Source organism: Pseudochaenichthys georgianus, chromosome 22 (genome assembly GCF_902827115.2).
Source record: "Pseudochaenichthys georgianus chromosome 22, fPseGeo1.2, whole genome shotgun sequence".
Classification (NCBI taxonomy): domain Eukaryota; kingdom Metazoa; phylum Chordata; class Actinopteri; order Perciformes; family Channichthyidae; genus Pseudochaenichthys; species Pseudochaenichthys georgianus.
Window position 1 is genome coordinate 12382231 of NC_047524.1, and position 26725 is coordinate 12408955.

The 26725-nt window shown below is 39.4% G+C and overlaps 2 protein-coding genes across 2 annotated transcripts in view; both read left to right on the plus strand.

Moving 5' to 3' along the window:
• Positions 1-5711: 5711 nt before the first annotated feature.
• Positions 5712-12782, plus strand: nipal3 (NIPA like domain containing 3). The gene is made up of 11 exons (XM_034112021.2): positions 5712-5908; positions 6196-6264; positions 6840-7011; positions 7161-7220; positions 7536-7681; positions 8411-8507; positions 8689-8824; positions 8992-9080; positions 9928-9991; positions 10316-10410; positions 10621-12782. Exons 1-11 carry the CDS (start codon positions 5873-5875, stop codon positions 10806-10808), a joined length of 1152 nt encoding a protein of 383 aa, XP_033967912.1. The 5' UTR covers positions 5712-5872; the 3' UTR covers positions 10809-12782.
• A 169-nt stretch (positions 12783-12951) lies between these two features.
• The window catches only part of rcan3 (regulator of calcineurin 3), a 58663-nt gene continuing 44889 nt past the window's right edge, over positions 12952-26725 (plus strand). The window contains exons 1-2 of the mRNA XM_034112039.2: positions 12952-13088; positions 14032-14290. Of these exons, the coding sequence (XP_033967930.1) occupies positions 14081-14290 (210 nt within the window). The 5' untranslated portion in view covers positions 12952-13088; positions 14032-14080. The remainder of the gene's footprint in view (positions 13089-14031; positions 14291-26725) is intronic.

The following is a 26725-nucleotide window of genomic DNA, read 5'->3' on the forward strand; positions in this document are numbered from 1 at the left end:
GACTGTAGGGTGTTGAGAATACCATTCCTCTTTCTGAGTCGACAAAAGGAGTTGAAGGTGAGAAAATGTAAATTGAGGATGGATTGGCTAAAAAAGGCTCGTTGAGTCTCGTGGATTAGAGGATACATGAGCACTTCAACTCGATGTCAGAGGTGTCAAGGTTCATGAAATTCAAAAGCTGTCAATGGAAACTTCTTTGTGACCTGAAGCTAAAAGCCTGTGACTCAGGTCTATCTCTGAACTTGAGAGATAGCAAAAGACACACATGGCAGGTGCCGTGTAATGGATGCTGAGAGTTCAAACAATAAGTCATTCATTAAATGATGAGTTGTTCAACAGAAATTTTAGCAGCTACAATTTTGATAATCATTACTTATGTATATGATGTATTATGCACAGTATATATGTATGCGCTTATACTGTATGTGCATGCTTTATCATCTAGATGAAAACTGAATCCAAATAAAAAACGAGGAGTGAAAAAAACATACTAAATAAAAACAATATCCTAATTCAATATTGCTTGGTTAAAACAAATGTAACTTAACTTAAATAAAATAACCCAAATTGTTTACATTTGTACTTTGTTAGCTTTAATACATTACTGCCATACAAAAAAGAAGACGGCCTACATTTTTTGAATTTGACATTTAACCCCAGAAATTGAACAAAATGTACATGAAAGGAGATTCATCCCGTTTGTTTTTCACATGCAATCGATAGAATTAAATAAGAACATAGCTTAATATAAAGATCAAATACCATTAAACCAAGATGGTCAGCGTGTGGTAGTCAAAGCAACACTTTCAAACATTATGGTCATTCTTACAGAGTTCTCTATTATTCCATATATTGTGTTTGTGTGTGTGTGTGTGTGTGTGTGTGTGTGTGTGTGTGTGTGTGTGTGTGTGTGTGTGTGTGTGTGTGTGTGTGTGTGTGTGTGTGTGTGTGTGTGTGTGTGTGTGTGTGTGTGTGTGTGTGTGTGTGTGTGTGTGTGTGTGTGTGTGTGTGTGTGTGTGTGTCCATGTAGTTATATATTTCTGCGACATTATGCCTGGCCCTTAAAAAAAAAAATGAATATATAAAAACCTAAGCCTTCTTACAACTGAAACCAACTAGCAAACACAATCAGAAAACATGCTGCACCTAAATTCAAAATAAAAATGAATTCAAAATGTAAAACTATTAAAGCCTTGTATGCAGTGCACATTGTTTTCTCTTGCACATTGGGCAACAGTAGAGGACACATGCACACTTGTTTGGTCTACCATTGGGGAACACAATGCTGCACTTTTGCTGCGTTTTTTTTCAATTGCTGTGTTTGCTTTTTCTACTTTTTCATCCACACATCAATCCACACGTAAGCCTGTTAATCCATGCATTCATCCTCAGGGCCTTAAAAGCTGTCTCGCAGGGACACACACAGGTGGCAGTGAACAGGTCTGTCCACTATGCAGGGTGACCTGATGCCCCGAGGAAGGGACACACCTTTACTTACCAAGACTTCTGACCCGGCAGGAACTCAAGACAATGACCAAAGTCCTAAAATGTAAGATCGTCTACCGTTAGTTCATGAGGCATAATGAATAGTCATAATTGGTAACTAGTAACAGTGTGAGGGTATGATAATTACTGAAAATAGTGTGAAGCATTTGCATGTTTAATGACATGAAACAGAATAAAAGTAACTTATGATGTTGCTGTAAAGATGTTTGTCTGTCAATCGTATTAGAGAAATTGCAAAAAGAGGCTTTTAAATGGGCTTTTAATGTTTTCTAATTGTCATGTTAAGCAATGAATCATTGCATTGCATGCAATAAATCCATCATAAACAAGTGGTTATTGGCAATTAACGATAAAAATGATAGTGAGCTGACATACAAGGCTTAATGTGTTGTGTGCGCACTACTTGCATGCTGCAGTTCTATTGTTTCTATTTGTGTAAACTGAAACATTATGTTATTCATATTTTGATAATGACGTTAATTGTAAGGTGTATAGAATGTATTTGTACTTCATATGAGGTAATGAAGTGGTAAAGAGATTCACCTGCATACCTACACACACCTTTTAACACCCTGAGGAAAAAGCACCTGTCCCAACCTCTTCTGTGTCTTTGAGCTATAATCAATGTTTTAGTGATACATATCTACAGCGGCCTATAGTGCCACGTCTCATTACAACAAGTCAAGAGGGACACTAAACTGTAACAGGCGCGGCAGGATAGAAAGTAGATTATGTTTGTATCGCTCAATGGTTTCCTTTGCGACGAAGAAATGACTTCTGCTGTTGCTTTATAGAGCACTCAATGGTTTAGGGAAAACATAACTCTCTGAGCTGCTGCTCCATTATAACTGACCAGATCTCAGATCGTCTCGGACAGCTCCACTTACTGTCCTCAGAGTCAGAACTAAACACAGCAAATAATCGAAAATCACGTATGAACCACATACTTCGAAAAAACTTGAGATCTGCTACACAACTCAGTGTTTTTTATTAAGAGGTTAAAGCTTTCCCATTTTCCACAGCTTTTGAAAAAATGAATGTGGGATTATTTATTCATATCTTACCCTGCATTGTAGCTTTGCTGTCATTTGAATTATAATGTTTAATCTATTTTATTTTAGATTTTTTGTCTCTTCATTCATTCATTTTGAATTACACTCTTTAAATGCTTTTTATGTTCAAGGATCAAGGCTTTTATTAGTCATACGTACATAGCTACGGTGTAGTTATGACGATGGAAATCTTAGGTCCCAGGCTCCACCAACAGTGCAACACAATAAAACAGAAAAAATAATGCAAGTAAATACAAAAAGAAAATAGTGAAATAGTGCAATAAGAGTCTATATACAAGTGATTGGAATATGATATATTTGATAAATAATTAGTAAGTTGCAGCCAGATGAATGTTATGGATGTTGTTTCAATGTGTGTCTCTATATATAGTCTTGTGCATATATTGTCTTAATGGTTTCATATGTATGGAAAATGGCACTTAGTATTGCCTTGTTGTTGAAAGACACTCAAAGAAACTTGCCTGCTTTAACTAATAGAATTTTAAAGCACAAGTATACAATAAATTCAGCTCCATATTCATTGATAAATTAAAGCTTGGCATATTGTAAATTATACAAGCAAGCCTAACTGCAACCTGAAAAGCATGCACAACGGGAAGCGCAGTTTGCCAAAAATAAATACTTCATTTTCATATGAAGAATTCAGGCATAACAAATCACTGCAGGCAAAAGGTTACATTGAAATGCCAATCAAACATCAAAGGACAACGGAGAATGTGGATGTCCTGGCTTCAACATGAGCAGAGAACCGCAGTGACGCGTCCTAAAACCCGAAGTAAGTGAGCATTTTTACCACGTCCAGTTCCTTCGATAAAAAGAAATGCAATTTCTCCATAGGATTTTGGAAAATAGCTCCAAATAAGGTCTGTGTTTGACACACATTGAAGAGACAGATCACGTTTTGTTCTACGACATTAAAGGTGGGGTAGGTAAGTTTGAGAAACCGGCTTGAGATACACTTTTTGTTATATTCCATGGAATGCTCTTAACATCCCGATAAGAATGGATATCTTAAGTGCTTTGACAAAAAATCCATACAAAAATGTAATCTGTGGAACGCACTCTCGAGCTGGTTTCTCCAAAATGACCTACCCCACCTTAAAATACATCAGCAGTGACCCCGCTGGTGATTTTTGAAGAGTTTACGTGTCTGAAAAACGATGTTTGTTAACAAGTGGCTGAATAGGACTACAGAAGTTGTCCAGGCCGTTTTACGTCATTACACCGAACACGTAAAACACTCCCGCTAAATTTGTTTGCCCTGTTCTGCTTGAAAGCAAGTACATGCCTCCTGCAAACTGTTCAAACAAACACTTCAACTTGTACCATTTACAATCTGTATGTTTGAATATGGTTTCCAAGGTCTCCCTTGGAAAAGAGATCAATGATCTCAATGGGATTTTATCTGTATAAATAAAGGTTTGAAATGAAATGAAATGGATCTTAAGTTGGCGTGACGTTGAAGCAGCGACCCTGCTGTAGTTCCTTTATAGCATAACGTTAGCATTTTGCTTCTTGCGACTAGATTTATGCTTCGAAAATTATAAAAGTAGGATAGACATGTGGATATTATCCGGCTGAACAAAACGTGATCTGTCTCTTAAATGTGTGTCAACCACAGACCTTATTTCGAGCTATTTTCCAAAAACCTATGGAGAAATTGCATTGCGTTTTTGACGAAGGAACCGGAAGGAGTTTACATCCGGGTTTTAGGACGCATCACTGCGGTTCTCTCAGCTGCGGTGTTTCACTCCCTCTGTTGGTTAGCAATTGAAATGCGAAAGTGTATTTTGTTTCAAAGTTTGCGTAAAAAATGTTAAAGCACATTTTGCATCATATCAAGCTAATATTATCGTGTTGAAAACTGAGAGTGGACTCGAGTTTTAACATGTCAAACACATGTTTAAGGTGTCAACTTATTTCTAAGTTGAGTCATTCTTAAAACAAAGTTACCACAGTAATTGTCCTTTGCCATATTTATTGCCAATATTGCAGGTGGAATCATGACTAATCAGTTACCCACATAATTTGTATCTGCTTTAGAAATATGAAAACGACTCTCTTTGTAGCTAACACCCTTCATTGACCTACCTTTGTTTTTCCCGCAGATCCTATTATAGAAACACTGTTGCTGACGTACCGTGTCGTGTCTATCCTTCTATCCTGTTGCAATGACACAAACACAAGAGAAAACATACCTTTAGTGTTAGTCAGGATTAAAATATGATGCTACGCTGAGAAAGTCATTTCTTTATTCAAAACAAATTGTTTTAGAGATGAATGGGAAGAAACACCTCGTGTCAGGAACATTTAGTCTATTTGAAATTAATGTGTGTGTGTTTTGTTTTTGCTTTCTCTTTCAAACGTGTTTGTGTTGTGTTACTGATGATTGTATTCGAAAATGTGTAGGCCAATGTATGTTTATAAGTAGATACATATGTATGATGTACAACCATGTATAGATACATTTCATTTGTTGTAATAATGGCAATTCTGATTCTATTAAGTTGTTAATTGTGAGCATGAATGTATATAAACTCAAACTCTTTAACAAAAAAAGAAATACAAAATGGTGCGGTTGTGTAGTAATTATCTGGCTAATAGCAGCAGGGTTGTGCTCTAAATGAGACCCAATAATTTCCTGTCATTTGATAAAATCAATACTTTCCTACTCAGCAGTAATGCCCATTTAACATGAATACCAGTTCCATGGCACAGCCTAGTGTCCTTAAGTGGTACTGCAGGCTCCATTATAGAGTGAACCAAAGAAAACTCATTACAATTAAGGACTTGTAAACGTTTTACGCTAACGCTACATTACAACTTATTTAGCTTACGATTTTAAGCGACGTACTTACATTTCCATAACGTAGACATGCCTACTGGAGCAATTTGGGTTTAGTGCCCAAGAACACCTCATTATGTTGACTTCAGGGACTGGAAAGCGAATTACTGACACTGAGAAGTCAATACGTATTTTGTCTTTATAAATAACAACAGAAACTTGACCTACCCGTTATGTTATCTTATGTATCAAGTTTGTAAAGAAACCCTCGTCACAGTCCATGGTCACGTGATTCAGGCGTAACTGCGTCAAGGCGTAGCCTGAACAGGTGGAATTAAACCCGGAAGTGAGATGCTCGTCACAAAGATGGTGTCCTCCTCTGCGTAATGCCAGATAAACAAAAGAATATGAGAGAAAAATCACATAATGTCTCAGCGACAAGATGAAATGTTTGGTCTTTGAATGTCTGGTCACTGCTGATAAATAATAAACAGCCTCTGACTGCACCATGGATATGAGCAGAGCATACGGAGGCTCCTACACGGTGAGACCTGTTTACTTTTTAACGGTTTTGTAATACTTGTAAATACTAATTTACTTTCTCCCAATGATGGGTGTTGAAAATACGTACATGGCTGTGTATGTCCATTATTTGCCTTTTCACGCCTAATGTTTTTGCATATTGTAGAAAACGAGATACCCTAACGTCGCTGTATGTTAGAAGCCGGTAGAAACTGAAAACATAATTTTAGTAACAGTAAAGCTAAAATTAAGTTTTACGTATAGTTTGTACAACTGTATGCAACATAACCTAATGTTTTTGTTCCTTAGGATAATCTTATTGGGACTTTACTTGCCATTTTTGGAAATGTGCTCGTCAGCATCTCCCTCAGTATTCAGGTACAGGCCTCTGTTCAAACATTTCTCTTAAAGTGTTTACTATGCCATCCTAGCAAACTAATAGTAAAGTGAATATCTACCTTCAGGGAGCACTTTTAACTTCTTGTCCACCGGCCAAATGGCTACTCAATGTTCCAGTTTTACCAGCTACACAAATTATTAGATAATATTGCTTGTCAGTGATACACATCTAGTAGCTGCTTGCACATTTAACCAGTATTTGGACAGAATATGGTGCTACTTTGGTGCAGGTCTCTTATATGGAACAGTTTAGTTTATCTAACTTCTGTGTGGCAGGTCCTCTGATGTCCACATAACAATAACCCTCTCAAAAAGCTGCTATATAGTATTATCAACCTTTAATTGAAACTTATATGGAAGCAATCATATACAATTATCAATGTTTAACACATTGAGTTGGTCCCTGATAGATTGACAATCCTATTTGTTCTAATTTGTACTATCTCTAATGCTAAACCATTTTGCCTTGAGTGTTTGGTTTAAGTCTCCTCTACATGTTTGCCTTGTCTTAACTTAGTAAACTGAACTTTACCCGGCACGCCTTTCACTCTCAGAAATATAGCCATGTGACGTTGGCAGGAACCAAGGACCTGCGTGCCTTCTACCACACCAAAACCTGGTGGTGTGGTTTTGTACTGACATGCCTCGGGGAAGGAGCCAACTTCATTTCTTATGCCTTCGCCCCCCTCGCACTGGTAGCACCTCTAAACGCTGTGTCAGTACTTAGTAAGTATTTGTTTTACTTATATTTTAGTAGTAAATGTTCTGCTTATTGTTATCTGCCAGAAAAATTAATAAAAGCAGTCTCAAATGTATGCATAAAATAAATTAAAAGGGAAATATTTATTAACCTCCTCCTTTTCTTTTCTTCTCAGCAAGCTCAATTTTGGGCCTTATTTTCCTGCGTGAGAAATCCAAGCCAAAGGACTTTGCAAGTAAGCTCAGCAAATGTGTGTTAGTGAAGATACATACATGCAAATAACATGGAATGTGTGCCATTGCATTTAAATGTTCAATTGGCCTCATGCCAAACTTGACTAACAACATACTGCCTGATAAGCTGCTAAAGTTTAATGACGGAAGTAACAAATCAAAAGATGTGTCTATGTACAGGACATATTTTGTTGAAAATATAGTTTTGTGAGTGAAAATGTAAAAAATAATTGTCAAATTAGAGTTCAATGTTGTGTATAAATGTCTATTCCATGTTCATTCATAGTAAATGTCCTAACACTGTTATGTTATTCCAGAGCGCTATGGGCTGTCCTTCCTGGGCTGTCTCCTAACTATAGGAGGAACATATCTATTTGTAGCATTTGGACCAAACTCTCATGAAAAACTCAAAGCAGAGAACATTGTGAATCACCTTGTAGGATGGCCTGTTCTCTTGTACCTGGTAAGACATTTTAATTACATTTTTTAAGTTGAAAAAGTACAGGGCTCCATCTACAGTTGACTTAATTTTCCTCTGCTAACCTGTGGGCCTACAAAATCATTTAACATCTGCCAATATAACATATTTAAAGAAACACAAAAGCCCTGCAGCACAGGTTTGATGACTTATTTGATTTAAGCCGATATTGTCAAAAAGTTATGAATCAACTCAGTGGTCCCTCCTTTAACAGACATATGTGTCTCTACAATTTGCCAAATTCAGGTTGTAATTTACATACCAGGAAGTCGGGCAATGAACAGTCACTTGCACACGTGAGTCATTAAGGTTAGAGTTATTTCATAGAAACATCTCACGGAGGTATTAAGAGGATATTCACTCCCTGTATTGTCACAAACACTGCATACTTATTTAATGTTCCAAGTCCTCGTAAGTCATAAATACATCCTTTTAAGCCAAACACAGTGGACAACAGTGTTAGCAAACTAGTAGTTAGCACTGGATGAGAGACAAACGGAGGGATACTTTCTTTAAAACACTACAAGCGGCAGCAACAAATATACTCTTCCATATTATGGTATTAAACAAATGTCCCAGCTCCCTCTACCGTTGTTGTTATGTAGCACAAAGATTTGTTTCTAGCTGTGATCCACAAAGGACTGCAGAGCTTCCTGTTCCATGTTTATTTGCTGTTAATTTCCTGTTTATTGTTTCTAACCCCCTCATTGACAGCTCCTGGAGATCATCGCGTTCTGCCTGCTTTTATACTTCTACAAACAGCGCAATGCTAACTCCCTCATTATTATTCTGACGCTGGTCGCTCTATTGGGTGAGTGTCTCTCATTAAAGCCTGTCAATTTAATACCGCCAAGCTGTTTACCATATTTCATTAGAATATTAGAATCACAATTCCCTCATGGTTAATGTTTGAAATGCATTTGAGCTTTTGTGAAACATTTTTTGGTTTGTTTTGTATTTAATTGTGCTGTTCTTTCTACCTTTATGCACAGGCTCGGTCACAGTCATCACAGTGAAGGCGGTGTCAGGCATGTTGGTTCTCACATTCGAGGGCAACGTGCAGCTGGACTACCCGATCTTTAGTGTCATGTTTGTGTGTATGGTGGCTTCAGTGGTCTTCCAGGCTAGGTGAGTGAACATCACAGATAAAGAGTTTACTGAGTCTGAGGTTGTGTTTTTCATAACAGATTTTACAGTTTAACTTTAGGTGATTAGAACTAAGTGAAGGTCTTTCAATAGATTTTATTAAATCAATGCTGACTTTATATTTTGTTGTCTTCTATTGCCTTTTTTAGTTTCCTCTCCCAAGCTTGTAAGCTGCATGACTCCTCTCTGATCGCCAGTTTCAACTACATCCTCTCTACCGTCTTGGCTGTGATAGCTGGTGAGTTATTATCCGCAGCTAATAATCTGTTTTGACTGGAAGCTTTAAATCTGACGGTTATTGACCGGTGTTTGCATATTACTGCCTGACACACACAAACAAATGCAACGCCCTGGAGCCTGGCGAAACGGGTCGTATCCGCTACAGTTCTCTATCATATAGACGTGGCCGACACGGAAACGCAGATAACGATAACGGGTCCCAAGGTGGGTAGATCTGCGGATGCAACGGCTCTGTGATTACGCCCTATACGATCATTTCCTGATAACGAAAATACTAACGGGCTGTCTTCTTATATTATTATATAGTCGTTATTCATTTGCTTTAAAGCTCAATAAATAACAAAGAAGAGCTTTGACCGGCACTTTTATAATTTTGTCTGGAAGATTTCAACTTTAACGGACATGTTGACCGGAAACTCTGCCGCACGGTTCCCTCGTCCCTTGGAAGAGGTGGGTGTTTTTCATCTGCTGGTGGGCTACCGGGGAGATATACAGCAGGAGCACACGTTTGCCTCGGGGAGGGAGAAAAAGAGCCAGAGCCCTGACCCCTGCCTCTCCCCACCTCTGCTGCTAAATCCACTTCGGAGAATAAACAGAAGGGCAACCATGCATGCTTGTGAAGTATTCTTCGCTGCTTTTGGTGTATTTTGTGGCGGAAGTACAGCGCCACTTGCAGGCCCGGCATATGTACTATAGCGTCTCCAGCGGGTCGAGCGGTCTCGTGTGGACGGAAGACTTTTTTGGTATTGAATTCAGTTCGTTTTCGTTACCGTCTCCGTTCTGATTTGCAATGTTTTCCTGCTTAACCCCTTTAGAATCAACAAATATTCTTCTGTTTTTTTCAGGTGCTGTGTTCTACCTAGAGTTCAATAAAGAAGACATCCTTCACATCTGCATGTTTTTGTTGGGGTGAGTAATCGTCCATCATGGGTCTTTCTGACAGACATTTTGAAATGTCCCAGTAGGTCAAGCACACTTTTTAATAATAAAGAAAAATTATGGCTGGATTCAATTTAACTCCTTTAGTTTCCTGGTATTGTGCATGCTGAAACCATCTTGTAGTAGTAACACCTGTGCTTTTCCTACTACATGTTAAAATGTCTGCTCCGTGAAAGGCCTGTGAAGTTATTTTTAATGGTATAGACAAATATCCAAGAAAACAGACATTTGATGTAATTCAATTATGGGTGACTTGCATTAAAGAATTGTACACATATTTTGTGCTTTGTACAGATCTGCATTATGTTTCCTTGGAGTGTTTCTCATCACCAAAAACAGGAAAAAGACAAAGAACTTTGAGCCATATGTGACTATGGACATGGTTAATGGTTTGTATACAATTTTACTTAAATAATAGAAAATTGTAAATATTTATATTTAAAGATGTGTACAAATTGACTGTTTACTGATTTCTACTATAGCCTGGCATACTTGTTAACAATTCCCAAAAGTTCCATTGCAAATTCATCATTCAGTGTCTTTATTTTAACTACAATGTCCTTACTTGAAACTTATCCTACCTTACCTCCCATCATCAGGAGTCCCAACTATTCATGACAAAGGCCTGGTTGTTCAGCCAGACTCCAGTGGCTCTTTCTCCTATGGAGCCCTGGTCAACAATGATGGAGCTGCTCCTGCTACACATTCGGTCAACCTGGAACTAACACCGGCCCGCTCCAGGTCCACTGAAGCATCTCATGGCCAGCCAGACCTAAAGAGAGATTAAGACAGAGTATTTTCCCCTTCATTCAACAAAAAGACAACATACAAGGAGCTTGGAAGGCCATGATGGGTATGTTCAGCTCTTTTCACATGTACTCTGGGCCAACCTCCAGCCCAGTAGAGGGTGTTAACTGGGTGCCTTACACTCCCATTCACATGCTTTGCTTTCTATAATCTCTTCACCAAAACCTGACCATAAGTAGCATTCCTTTTTGAGAAGATGTCGGCTGTTATCATTCCAAAATGAAGAGTGGAAACCTGAAGCTGCTGGATCTTTTATTGGATTCACAGCAGAGCAGATGTTGTGCCTTGGAGCTTACTGCCTTCACTGTGGTGTTAGAATGGAGATCTAACGACTCACTCCCATGACTGTTAAGCTATTCTTCGCTCATTAATGACGACATTAAGGGGTCTGTTCCTCCATTGTGGATTTTGAAGTTACTCCTCAACATTATAAAATATAGCTGCAGACTTGCCAATTAACTTTTTTACCTTAAATATCTGCATCTAACTTTTTATTATGTGAGCGGTTTTTACTCCGCAATTTTACCTCCTGTTGTAGGAATTTCATTGTATTACTACTTTCCTGATGTGACCAAACAATGGGGGCACATTTTCTAATTTATTATAATGTATTTATCTATTGAAGTTAGCTCTTAGTGTGCCTTAACAAGTCGCAGTACACTGGAAGTTACTGTAATAACTGAGGTGTTACATGACCCAGGAGTGTAATTCAAGCATCACTGTAGCAGTTTAGTTGTAAACAAAAAGCTACTGTATTCTGTTTATTGAAATCTGAAACCATTGAAAAGAAGGTGGTCACTCAAAAAGAAGGGAATTAAATCATACAAGCCTCTTGAAATTACTGATGAACTGTACAACTATTTGTTTAAGGTTGGGTTTAAGGTTGGGTCTACTGTTTGTGTACATTTTGCTGTCCTTTTTAACCTGATAACCTTGAAGTTTCTGATGACAAACAAATCAAGAAATAAAAGTTAACATTTGCATATACATTTTGTTAATTATGTTTTAGGAAATGTAACCTTCCCATCAAAATGTTACAAAGATAATTCTGCGGTTTGTGAATCATCATTTATTATTAAACTTGACAAAAAAAACACTCCATAATGATTGGATAGACTCCTCTACATACTGTATGTACTGCATTTCTGCACTGTTAAAAAAGCAGAACCTTTCCACAGTATTCATCATGTAGTAATTGTAGTTTTGTCGCCTGTGGTTTGTTGTGTGTGCAAAAAGTCATTACATCCCTGTATAAACCAGCCAGTCTTAACAAAACTGCCATTTATGGAACCTAAACTGTCCAGTCAAATGTCTAGCTTTTTTTCCTTGTGAATGAAATGTAATGTTGTGTCAAACTTAATGTAAACTAATTCTGATATACTATATATCAAAAGTTTTAACTCTGAGAATTGATGAAAAAACAACGTTTTCTCAGTTTGAATCAATGTAAATAATACTAACTAATTTACCATATACTGCCCATCTTTTCTGTCCGAACTGATGATTGATTTATCGATAAATGAAAAACAAAAATATATAACTCACTGCATTGTCAGACAACAGTCATAAACTGTGTCATAGGACACTGTATCAATCTGCCAGAAAGATAACCTTTCAGAGATGTAAAGAGATAACATTCACCTTAGAACATTGCACTACAGCATTCTTTTTGAAGTTATAATCATCAATTCTACAATTTGGTGTGTGAAAAAACCTACTGACCTACCTGGCTACTTTTAACATGCTGTTGCTTCACGTTGCTTGAAAAAAAACTTGCAGAACAATAGAAGTACCTTATTTTGTGTAGGCCTATGAATGCAACAGGTGGTGTATCAGATATTTTAACTAGAAGTATAACAATGTGAGTAACTTATGTTTACTCCCTTTATGTTGTGATTGACCCACTTTTGGATGCTTGTCCTTGTCAGATTAAAGCATAGTTTCCCAGCAGAAACCTCTGTGACACTTCTCTGCTCAATCGCCACCAATCTTGAAGCGGAGCATCCTCCCCTGCTGCAGCCTCATTGGTCGCTAGGTTCCTCCGGCGGCCTTTGATTGGTCACACCTGCGGGTCCTGACGCCGCAGTAGGCTGCATCAGATAGTAGTCAAATAATCCAGTAATAAACAACGACGGGTCTGATTGACAGAGGTTTAAAAATATCACAGCAGCTTTAATCTGTTTGACAAAGTCACCAGAAAATATAGCTGTCAGTGCACGTGCAATGGGTCGTTCCGGCCGCTTTCACTGACAGCAGCGAGGTGAGTACTACAGACACTAATATTCGCAATTAAACCGGTTGGAAAGGAAAATTAAAGCAGTAACTTCGCTCGTTAGCTTGTAACCATGAGTCTGTGCTAACTTTCGTATGATTTCCCTCGTCGTTGTAATTTAAAACAGCATTTAGCATGGGAAACAAAGTGTTTTTGTGAGATAATACGTTACTTTTAAGTGCTAAACGCGCGTGCAACACTTCATTAACACGCTCCCTTGATGTGAGAGCCAGGGGTTTTGTTTTGAATGCACGCGACGCAAATGTTGATGTCATAGTTATCTACGGCCATTTATTCTGAGGACGTGATGTTGTTGTTTTAGCGTGCTCTATTTCCATGTTATTGTAATGAGATAGATGACACTAGTGTGCAGTTTTGGCTGCAATTTAAATATCAATGCCTTATTTCTCCTAATCTATTTGAAATAAGGTCGATTTTCTAACGGTGTTGTGATTAAATTATTAATAATAATCTTCACTTGGCTAAATATTCCAGTAGATGGCACTCTATCCCCAGTACAATGTTGGAAGTTTCACATTGGGATCAGACTTTATTGGGATACAGTTCCTTTTGTAATGGACCATTAAAAGATTCTCAAAACACTCATCAGAAACAAGTTGTACATTTTAACCTATGATTTTAACCAGCAAGTAATCCTTTACCGGGATCAAATCAGAAATACTGACCCACAAAAAGGTTTAAATACAGTATAAAAATTCCACCTCTTTTTTAATTCCTTTTTTTTATTTGAGTCGTTGTCAACCCTTCCTTCATTTTCCCTCTCCGTTTCTCTCTTTTATCTATCCCCCAGCCTATTTTAATATAATCTGCAACTGTGTAATCTTCATGCACCATTGTCCCACTACCAGCTTTTACTGATAAGTCTTCCACAAACTTACTATTAATGTATATTCACCTTATCTCTTCCCAGTTCCCAGCCCTTGTGGTTCCTGTCAGCTGCCATCCTAAAATACATTAGAATGCTCAGAGAGAGCTCCAAGGCCTGGAGCAAAGGCTCAGAGGCCTACAGCAGCGATCCTGAGGAGGACGAGGAGGACGAAGAGGACATGGTGTTTGGGGAGACTGATCAGGACGGCGTAGGGGAGGAGATGATGGATCTGAGCGACCTCCCCACGGCGCTCTTTGCATGCAGTGTCCACGAAACCGCGTTCGAAGAGGACATGCACAGGGTGAGATGCAAACACACTTACTGGGTCAAATTGTAGTTGTGTTTTATTTGTGGGTTGGTGCATCAGCTTGTGTGTACATCGGATGAATGTGTCAGCGAGTCCAAGATTCAAAAGCCCAGCAACACATGCATGATGTCATCCACAGCTTTTAGTCCTTTCACAGGGTGTTTCTCAATGTCGAGGACGCTTCCTTGGTAGGACATGTCTTCAGAGTCAGGTCCTTCAGAGGCTAGGCAAGAATCCTTCCTTGCATTCGGAGAACGAAGAATGGAACAGGCTAGCAAGTGTGCAGGTGTGCGTCATATGAGAGGTCCCGCATTAAATTGAGCACGATTAGTTTGAAGACTCATAACTGATTTGCGAAGATCGAAGATGTACCTGAGTTACTGTATTTTGTAAAATGATCATCCCTCCAGGACAGAACCACAAAATTAACATAAAACGTTCTCCTTCTGTTTGCAGCCTTGACAAAGTCCTGGAGGATAAGCAGCCATAAGAAAAATCATAAAAATCACCATCACCAATCAATAACAAAATGTGTATTTCATTCGATTTTTCATTTCCATCTTTATTTCGAACAGATTTCGAACTAATAAACAATGTGAAAAACAGAATACCGTATTGTTAGAATACAGTATTTATCAATATTCATAATAATATTTATATATTCAACACAAATATTCATAATAATAATAAATCATATGTGCCCAAAAGGCAGCAGGAGGAAGCAAATGCTTATAATTCCCACCCCTTACTTACTGCTGATCAATGATTATCCAAATCATTTCTGCAAGTTATTCCAACTTACATATTTACATTTATACATACATTTACAATCATTTCCATCTTCAATCACCTTTCTTCATTCTCATAGTTTTCCAAAAAAGTGTTTCTGTACATATTTTCCATTCATATATCATACTATTGGTGCACATTGTAGCATAAACCACAAATATCAACAAAAGAGGCAAAGTCAAAACAAGGTTCATTTAAATTATTTATTTAGGTGCAAAACGCCGGGTCATCGGCAGTAAGTCGGACCCATTTCCAGTGAGGGTTGGCCTCCGCCAGAGCTGCGCTTTGTCACCAATCTTGTTTGTAATATACATGGATCGGATTTCGAGGCGTAGTCGTGGGGGAGGGGGTCTGCAGTTCGGTGGACTAAGGATTGCACCACTGCTTTTTGCAGATGATGTGGTTCTAATGGCTTCATCTGTCTGCGACCTTCAGCACTCACTGGATCGGTTCGCAACCGAGTGTGAAGCGGCTGGGATGAGGATCAGCACCTCCAAATCTGAGGCCATGGTTCTCAGCAGGAAACCGATGGACTGTCCACTCCAAGTAGGGAATGAGTCCTTACCCCAAGTGAAGGAGTTCAAGTATCTCGGGGTCTTGTTTTCGAGTGAGGGAACAATGGAGCGTGAGATGGGCCGGAGAATCGGAGCAGCGGGAGCGGTACTGCAGTCGCTTTACCGCACCGTTGTGACGAAAAGGGAGCTGAGCCAGAAGGCAAATCTCTCTGTCTACCGGGCCATTTTCGTTCCTACCCTCACCTGTGGTCATGAAGGATGGGTCATGACCGAAAGAACAAGATCGCGGATACAAGCGGCCGAGATGGGTTTTCTCCGCAGGGTGGCTGGTGTCTCCCTTAGGGATAAGGTGAGAAGTTCGGTCATCAGGGAGGGACTCGAAGTTGAGCCGCTCCTCCTTCGCGTCGAAAGGAGCCAGTTGAGGTGGTTCGGGCACCTAGTTAGGATGCCACCTGGGCGCCTCCCTAGGGAGGTGTTCCAGGCACGTCCAGCTGGGAAGAGACCAAGGGGTAGACCTAGGACCAGGTGGAGGGATTATATCTCTTCGCTGGCCTGGGAGCGCCTTGGGATCCCCCAGTCTGGTTGATGTCGCCAGGGAAAAGAAAGTTTGGGGCTCTCTGCTGGAACTGCTACCCCCGCGACCCGACCACGGATAAGCGGGAGAAGATGGATGGATGGATGGTGCAAAACGCTCCAAGGTCTCATTCACACTCTGGTGCGCACCAGACAACATTGTTTCATTTTTCACGGGCAAAACGCAAACGGACTATACACTTTAAACACAAGTCATGTGCACAGTTACTACGCCACTGAACATACTTACATTTAAATGTGTCCTGCCTAGATTCAGCAATTTTCCGCCAAAGATTTTGGAAATTGGTCCGGGCGCAAAGCATTGTGGGGCTTTTAAGACCGCCGAGGATACACATGTGCATCCTCGAAATTTCCCGCAACGAAGGACTCAGTCCTCGGTAGAATTCCAAGGATCCCGTACATTGGAACAGTCCCTTCGGCGGGATTCGATGGCTCTGAAGGATCCTTCCTTGACATTGAGAAACACCCGCAGTCTCAAGCTGTGCTACTGATGGCACACACACACACACACACACACACACACACACACACACACACACACACACACACACACACACACACACACACACACACACAGATACAGTGGGGCAAAAAAGTATTTAGTCAGCCACCAATTGTGCAAGTTCTCCCACTTAAAAAGATGAGAGGCCTGTAATTCTCATCCTAGGTATACCTCAACTATGAGAGACAAAATGAGGGGGAAAAAAATCCAGAAAATCACATTGTCTGCCACTCCAGGACCTTGAAATGCTTCTTACGAAGCCACTCCTTCGTTGCCCGGGCGGTGTGTTTGGGATCATTGTCATGCTGAAAGACCCAACCACGTTTCATCTTCAATGCCCTTGCTGATGGAAGGAGGTTCTCACTCAAAATCTCACGATTCATTCTTTCCTTTACACGGATCAGTCGTCCTGGTCCCTTTGCAGAAAAACAGCCCCAAAGCATGATGTTTCCACCCCCATGTTTCACAGTAGGTATGGTGTTCTTTGGATGCAACTCAGCATTCTTTCTCCTCCAAACACGTCTAGTTGAGCTTTTACCAAAAAGTTATATTTTGGTTTCATCTGACATTCTCCCAATCCTCTTCTGGATCATCTAAATCAGGGGTGGGGAACCTCCGGCCTCCGGGCCTTATACGGCCCGCGAGACAATTTGGTACGGCCCTCGAGGTAATTTATAAACACACGCAAAAAATGAAAGAAATCTAGACCGCAAAAAAATTAAACAAGCCAGTGCCTGTTTTTCCTGGCCAAGGTCAGGGTCCTTGAACACAACACGAGCCTAACGTGTCATCACGTGGTATATGTCTCGACTGACAGGGGTGCAGTTCTGACGGAGAGCACCAGAACCACTCCAGCACTTCAGAAATTGCAGTACCGATAAGTCCATACACATGCCGTAGTTTCTGCGTGTCTGTGTCTTTAGTTGAAAGCCCAGTGGCGATCTGCTCATCTGTCATACTGATCAGACAGTCAATAACTGTGTTGTTATCATTAGCATCTGGTTAGCTAGCTATGCTAACGAATATAAGAAGCTTTTTCTACAACCAGTGAGGTAAAGGCACATCTTTATATGATCATTATAGTTATTAAAAAAATAAGAGAATAAAGTAAACAGGTATAAAATACTATATGACAGTTATTAATAAAGAAGAATACAGTTTGAAAGGGGAGTGATTTGTCAAATATCCATAAATTAAAAGAAAATCTGCTTACAGTTGTGTTTGGGTGTTGAGAGATGTGTCCATAGATCTCCTAATGTTGCTCTCAAAGTGCACCAGATTGATGCTTTTAACTTCAACATTTAAAAAAAAATCTTCCCAGGGGAGCATGCCCCCCAGACCCCCCTAGAGGAGGTTAGGTCCCCCCCCCACTTAAATAATGTTCACATGGATAGGAAACTAAATACATTTGCACACATCTTGTGTCCATATCTTTCTGTTTTGGTGGTCACGCCACACCCTGCACATGCATCCATGCGCGAGTCATGGTGAGATATCTGGATTAAGAGGTTGCTTTTTCTTTGCACAGAATGAAATGAATGGGCTGTGATTTTAGTTTTTTTAAGCAGAGGTCAATAACTTGTACGGCCCTCTGAGGATATTGTAAAAATTGAAATGGCCCTTGAGAGGAAAAAGGTTCCCCACCCCTGATCTAAATGCTCTCGAGCAAACTTCAGACGGGCCTGGACATGTACTGGCTTAAGCAGGGGGACACGTCTGGCACTGCAGGATTTGAGTCCCTGGCGGCGTAGTGTGTTACTGATGGTAGCCTTTGTTACTTTGGTCCCAGCTCTCTGCAGGTCATTGACTAGGTCCCCCCGTGTGGTTCTGGGATTTTTGCTCACCGTTCTTGTGATCATTTTGACCCCACGGGGTGAGATCTTGCGTAGAGCCCCAGATCGAGGGAGATTATCAGTGGTCTTGTATGTCTTCCATTTTCTAATAATTGCTCCCACAGTTAATTTCTTCACACCAAGCTGCTTCCATATTGCAGATTCAGTCTTCCCAGCCTGGTGCAGGTCTACAATTTAGTTTCTGGTGTCCTTTGACAGTTCTTTGGTCTTGGCCATAGTGGAGTTTGGAGTGTGACTGTTTGAGGTTGTGGACAGGTGTCTTTTATACTGATAACGAGTTCAAACCGGTGCCATTAATACAGTTAACAAGTGGAGGACAGAGGAGGCTCTTAAAGAAGAAGTTACAGGTCTGTGAGAGCCAGAAATCTTGTTTGTTTGTAGGTGACCAAATACTTATTTTACAGAGGAATTTACCAATTAATTCATTAAAAATCCTACAATGTGATTTCCTGGATTCTTTCCCCCCATTCTGTCTCTCATAGTTGAAGTGTACCTAGGATGAAAATTACAGGCCTCTCTCATCTTTTTAAGTGGGAGAACTTGCACAATTGGTGACTGACTAAATACTTTTTTGCCCCAGTACACACACACACACACACACACACACACACACACACACACACACACACACACACACACACACACACACACACACACACACACACACACACACACACACACACACACACACACACACACACACACACACACACACACACACACACACACACACACACACACACACACACACACCAGATGCTGTTATGTCTTTGCCAATAAGTATGAATGCAGGGCAGCGGATTACAATATGAATCATGAGTCATAAGCAACCATTACCCGTGTGCCTGTGCATATCATTTGATCATCACCCCAGCAGTGTGTTCTTCATGCCAACTTATAGATGATTATGCAACAGGCTCATACAGACATGTTTAATTTATACCCATGCACACACTTGCTGTTTATATTCTGTTAAGGCCTTCTGTTAAGTCTTGCTGTCGCAGCTTTATCAGAGAGGGAATATTATGGATCACTGGATCCTTCTTGCTGGAGGTGGATACAAAGAAAATACTTTTAATTGTCTGCCTCTGTAATCCAATGATGTGGTCCTACCATCCCTCCATCCATCCAGCTGCCATGCCTCCCTCTCTTTAAGTCTCACAGCGTTTCTTTATCTGTCAAGTACATTCAGCTATCTCTCTCTGATGTATATCTCTAAAAGCTATCTTCTCCTCAACATTTCCTCTCCACTTTCTTATCACTTATCAACTTTGTTCTCTTTCCTAAATTATTTTTAATATTCCCATCTCTCTCTCCTGGGCATTCTTTATTTATCCTTTCTATGTTTACGCTGAGTGCCTACATCTGGAGCGTACACAAAATCCCTTTAAATGAATCACTCCTCGCTTTGTGAGCTCGCTGTTTGTACACCCATTGGTCCTAGCCATGGAGTCTGCCCACTCCCATCCATTTCGTTTTGCCTCCTCACTTCATTACAATTCACACCCCGTCTTTTAAGTGGAAATGCCACCCACGCACCCTTCAGTCAGAGCGTGTCAATAGATTGTTCTCCATATGATTCAGTTAAATGAGCTCCACTAAAAATAGAACTTCTGACGCTTATTCAAACCTTAAAATGAGGACGGAAAGGGACGGGGTACGAAATCGAAAACAGGTTGCTTGTGATATTTTGAAAACACAAACAGGGACTTTATGAGGTTGTTTTTGGCCTGTAGCAGTGCTGTCTGATTCTGCGCACGCACACACACAACTTGTTCTATAATTGCACAATTTCTGCATTTTCCTACTTACCGAATACTTGACAAGTCTTATCCTATTGTCTACTTCCTGAGTGAAGAACAAGGACATTATAACCTACATTTTGGTGTCTTTGGGATCTTGGCTCCCTCCCATCACTGACATTACCTTCTGTTTCTGTTCTCAAAAGCCTGCATGCAGGAGGATGGGCTGTTTCTTCTTTAGAGAGGGAGAGGGGGACAGAGAGAGAGGGAGAGACATGCCCCCAAATATTTTAAGAAGCTCTTAGCAAATTGTAAAAGCCTTTTCCTTTCTTCTGCATTAGACAGTAAAACCTAGCGGCATACTATCTCTGTTGCCTATTTTCTTCCCCTGACCAACGGAAAGATGCTTTACAAATCTTTATTGTTTCTTTAAGAGGTTCAGGTCCGGTCAGATCAGCACACATCTCAAATATTCAGTTTATTATTCATTTAATTGAAATGAATTCTTATGATTAAAACACGGCTGTGCCACCACAGTTCATGAATCACACAATTTCTCACCGAGCTTGAGTCATTGGTCTCTCAATTAAGATATCAAGTAAGTATTACTTTTCATTTGCCACCTCATTATTAAAGGGAAATAAATAAAACAATCTTATCTCTTTGTCCTACATTAAAACCATTCTGCAGATAAAGAGAAACATCCATACGGCATTGTTTGGGAAAACACAATGAATTGTTAATATATCCTTAGGTGGTGAATGTTTGTGTATGTCCATCTTTTTTCTACTTTTTTAGTTTCTATTTTTACTATATTTCTTAATTTCACATAATAGAAGATGTAAACAGAGCCTGTCCAGTACTTTATAGTTAATCATAATGTTGACATGAACTAAACCAAGCCAAAAATAAAAAATGTACTGACCTGCAGTATATAATATCGAGTCATTTCAGACTTTACCTTGAAACTGCTGTGCTGAGTCACTTTTACCTTTACCTTAGCTTTCTAAGACTCTTTCTCCCTGTGGCCTGAGGGATGATCAACTTCATTCAGCATATGAATATGATTAACAGCAGTGCAACACAGAGTGAACACAGTGGCAGATAGTGTGGTTTCTAATTCTGAACTGATTCATTATCTATAACTCCCACAGAACACAAGTATGTACAAGGAGTGAAGGAGTTAGAGACAGAGGTGTGCGTGGGCGAAGTAACGAGGCAAAGTGGTTTCTGTGCTTGTCAAGACAAAGGTCAGAGAAGCCATTAGAAGTGGTTTCTCATAGTGCCCAGTGTATACCAGGCCTAATCGACAGAGCAAAGCTTTCATCGCTGCTTCTGCTGCTGTCAGACTGAGCTCTCCTCGATCCATAACCAGTGCAATCAGGCAGGCACCAGATGCAGGATTAATACAACTCCAAGCTAAATGTTGCTATCTTACAGAAGCTAGACAACCAAACATCATGCAAAGTGCACTTTTGGATGTATTTTAAATTTTTTATACAAATATGTGTCTCGGGGAACTCACAAAGTGTCAGAAAATAAAACCCTCTCTCTTTCCCTCCATACCCAAATCTCTAAAAACGGGGGTACAACGGAGCTGATCCAGATTTGCGTCCGATATAACGCGGACCCATGGCACTATCAGAAAGTTGCTATCAGAAACACTGCCTGGCGCGTTTTGGACATAATATGGTCTTTGTTTACATTAGCAAGCATCGCTAACACTCAGAGCTAACCTGTACTGGTGAGATTACATGTGTAAAAAACCAGGATAAATTAAAAAAGCAACTTACCTTGTGGTAAACCGGCAAGAGAAAAAGCATTTGAGCTCCATAACGTTTCAGAAATAATCCTGGATGTGGTTTGGAACATGATGGAATTTAATCACGAACTGTAGCTGTCAGGTCATTCTGAGCAGGCATTTGCTCCCCCTCCTCTTTCAAGCTAAGGACCCAAAATCTGCGTTTCTCTAACAGGGCTGAAATAGAGGATGTCTAAAATGCATGGTCGGTTTGGTATTTTGAGCAAAACACATCATAGACATGTTTGTTTGTTTGTATATATATTTGTATATATACCCATAATATATGCCTAAAAATAGCATAATAGGAGACCTTTAATGTTTTAAGTTGCTGTCTTGTATTGTTAGTACTAAAGCTAAACTGAATCAATAATTGTTTTATAAAGAATAGGTTAGATCATTGCATGCATTGGAAGGAGGTAACTCAAAGTGACAAACCCTCTGGATGCACCTTGTCAGTTCATTGTTTTGTGTTTACAACACCATAGAATTGACTGTTAGGTTCACTCTCATGAACCTCATTTGCAGCCACAGAGGTAGCTGTTTAGAGCTAAAAAACTCATACTCCCTAAAACCAACTGCACACTAGCAGAATCCGCTGTATTTGAAAGGTACGTTTGCACATGAAAGGAATTTGCTTGGGTGTATAATGGTGCATACATAAGAGGAATTAAGTTGGAAAAAAGGAGCAAATATTGAACTATTATAAAAGATAAATATTTTTACAAGAAATATAAACGCGCAAAAAAAGTAAGTTCAATAGGAATATGACAATTTAATATGAACACTATAATATGTCAGTGTCTAGTTTAATAATAAAGATGATGGATTAGCATTAATAAACTGGCTGGAAACAAGAATCCGAATGAGCGCTTGTGTTCTGTAATTTGTTTTCTGGATATGTATTTGAACAACTGTGTGCTCACATGTTCACACCACCAATTTTACCATATTAACCTTAGTAAAGGGACAATGTTTTCTTCTTACCTACTTAATTCAAGGTGAAATAAATGAAGTTTACATTGACAGTATGTATTTTTTCTCTTTTTTCACAACCCTTTTATCCTTTTATCTCAAGCAGCTGCACAGATCTAAATTTGGCAACATGTTCATTTAAATGAGCAACAGTCTGATCAAAGAGTACTTTTAAAAAAGCGCGTTAATCCAAGCAAACATTTGATGCCAGCGTTGTGAATATTCTGCCGTTGGTGTTATACACAGTTTTACTGACAATGTTAGATCCACAGTTTTGTCAGATCTGTGACCAAGCAAATATTGACAGGCCTTCTTTAATGCACCTCTCTTGTTAAAAACATTGGCTGTATGTATGTTTGTGATTCCTGATTTCTAGTGTGTTTGCTTAGCTTTGATATCTAGGCTAATGACTTACTAATACAAGTCTAAGTCATTTTATGTTTTTTACTCTCTTGTGAATTGAGGATTTTAACAAGATTAGTTCTGAGTTGTACTTCTTCTGGAGACTTCATGTTGATCTTTTACTGATGATACTTTTGTGAATCCAGTTTTCATATTACTGTAGTCATTTGATCTCTGGTATATCTACTGTTTATCTCATGTATTTTCTAAATTGTAATCACTATCATTGCAATTCAAATCTTATTCCTGTTTAACTGCAGCACCTTCCCCATTACTGATAAATCACAGCACAGTCTTGTCAACAGACCATTTCAACTAGGGACTCGTTGTTTGGTGCGAAATCCTTCGATTTCAAACCAGTCCACAGTGTTCTCTATTGATAGTTCAGAGAAACAAGGACATTGTCTCTGGATAATGACTTTTAAAGTGTTATGTTACAAAGCACCACAATTGAAATTCCATTAACCTCCATTGTATTGGGGCAGCAGCAGATTTGTTGGAGATGTTCAGTATATTTAAGCATTTTAAACCAAAACTATTGCAGTCGTCACAAGATAACATGTCCCTACAAATATATTCCAAACTGTTCCTGTTAGCAATGCATTAGCAGTGTATCTGCGATGGAGTGCATTTCAACTGTATGTGAACAGTTGAAATGCCACTTGGGTTGACACAGCTGTCTGAATTCAGTCTAATGTGTTTGATAGTGTGACTCATATATATCGGACGATAAAGTAAGACAACCCCAGAGCAGAGTGGAGCAATGAAACACATCAGGGACTAAAGATAACGTGATGGAGGATGTGAAAAGTGAGATGTAAAGCGAGTGTCACTGCATGTGTGTGTGTGAATTTTTATGAGCTCACACAATGCCTGTACATGCGCGTGGTCATGTGTCAGACTACAGTTTATTTGTGGGTGTCCGTCCCGGGGGGTGAACGTGAGGCAGCGGGTGCTCGGCAGGCTGAAGGTCAGACATGATGCAGTGCAGAGTGAGTGAGTGCCGCCGGGCCCCGCTCCTGCCGCAGCCGGGATATTATTCTGGTACACTGACCGGGATGTCTCACCGACCCGGCTGCGGTGCTTTAATTCATCAACACGGATCAGGCCGGCAACAATGCAGAGCAGTTTGGTTGAATTGAGCTGTTGAGGCACATTTGACAATATGATAGTGTTTTCCTTTGCAATGACAGTTTTCCACTTTTTCTCTGCTAAAGTATTCTCTGTTAGAATATCCCTTGCATTTCAATGAGTAGCTCAACTTGAAGTAGGTTGGTCCAGTCAAATCTGAGCAGAAGAAAACACTGACATGATTGTGGAACAAAACATCTTTATTAACTTTACAGCCTGTATTGTCTTTAATGGTAATGTCTGTGTTTACATAACATTGTTGACCTTTTACTGGTTGAACATATCCAATAATAAAAGGTCTTAGTGTGTGTACTGCAGGTTAAACAGAAGGGGGAAAGGTACATGTTAAATGCCCTGTACACACAGTAAACCCACACAGGTGATTTCAATTATTTGGCTAATTAGGTCTCTCCTCAGGACATTGTGGGTTGGCTTGTTTGACACCTTCTTATCTTTCCTGCTTTATCAGCTAGGATGAACAAATTACACTTTTTTAATTATTGATTGTGCTTCAAACCTATAGAGAAGACGCAACTAGTGCTAGTCAGACCTGGTTTTCGCTCTATTTTATTTCAGTACACAAAACACCCTGCCAGCAGTCCACTTTAGCCTCCTTGCCTGACCACACTTGAACAGAACAGAGCCATCGTTAATGATATTAGTAACACCTGTGCTACTTACTAGGATAAGTCAAAGGCTCTTGTCCCATCATCACTATTGCCAATGTAAAAAGACACTCAGTAGTTTATTTTGTAGTGAGTTCAGTTTGGGGTTTTGGACATTCATCAGTTATTAGGTAGTGATTTTAGATATCTATATGTCTTATAATGTAATACTATCCACCTTTTGTATTAACCCACCTTAACGGGATGGATGTTGAATCAGACAGCATACCTGTGTGGCTGTGCCCTGTTCACATTATTTAGTTTTTACTGAAATAACTAACATCAGATTGGGAAAAACAGTTCATATGAGCCTCCCACTTTCAAATCGATATCTACTTTGTAAAAAAAGAGGACAACAGACGTGTAAACAAACTGCGGGCAGACCGGCTGCAAAGCACCACCACTGGCAGTTACATAAAGATATCCAGAAGTGGAGTTATCGATTTAGTTAGTCTGTATGTGGTTCAGTTCTTTCACAAACTGAAGCTAATGTCAAACTCAAAAGAAAGAGGAAGTTGATCATTTCTCATAGTGCAGAGCATATTAGTTGATTAGTCATTTGACAATAATACTCACAATGAATAATTTATCACGCAAACTAAGCATGAACGCCACACATTTGCTGACTTCCGCTGCTCTCATGTGAGGCTTTCCTCACTATTATGTTCTTCAATACTTTGGGGAAATGTTATTGTAACTTGTATTGTAATTATTTATATATATTTCGATGTACATGTGTATATACATCCAAATGTTGGCCCTCACTTTCAGCCCCTGTTTCTCATAAATCTCTTGTTTTTCTCTTAATTTAAGGAATTCACATATTTCCCACAAGCATAAACTTATTATAGTCTACAAAGAGGCTGATTCCCCTGTGTTTCTTATGTTTGTACTCAGGAGACATAGAGAAACATGCACTTGATTTTAAAAATATCTCTTGGACACATTATTGTGATTAAATCCAAGTAGTTTTTGAAAAACTGTACTCCTCAAACCCAGTTACTGAAGTCTATTACATTTAATTGTACTTTCTAAACCTCAGACATATCTATATTTGAGATCGTAATGTACACATTATGATGAGTTTCATTTCAGTTTTGTATTTTATAATAGTACTACAGTACCTCTCAGACACATTAAGCATTAGATTCAGTGCAATAGATATTTCCTTTTTGATGTGTGATTACGATTGGGTTATAAAAAATATAAAAGACCCCTCATCTTACCCCACCCTCTCCTACTACACAGGAGCTGATTATGAAACTATAAGATTTAGCATGCTCTGTAAGCTGCTGTGTTATTTGTCCTTAGTCCTTCTCTTGTGAGTCTATTTAAATCAACATTATTTTCTGGTTCAATCAGTCTAAAAAAAGAAATGTTCTCTTGGCGCTTCAAGAATAGGACTTACAACAGAACATGATCTCTTATTGGACTGACATATAAATAGACTCTCATAGATT

What these genes read in the sequence shown, in the direction of transcription:
- nipal3 (XM_034112021.2), top strand. Translation starts at nt 5,873, where the DNA reads ATGGATATGAGCAGAGCATACGGAGGCTCCTACACG. An exon ending in GCATCTCCCTCAGTATTCAG is followed by an intron (nt 6,265 to 6,839) that starts GTACAGGCCTCT and finishes TTTCACTCTCAG; the next exon opens with AAATATAGCCATGTGACGTT. An exon ending in TCAGTGGTCTTCCAGGCTAG is followed by an intron (nt 8,825 to 8,991) that starts GTGAGTGAACAT and finishes TGCCTTTTTTAG; the next exon opens with TTTCCTCTCCCAAGCTTGTA.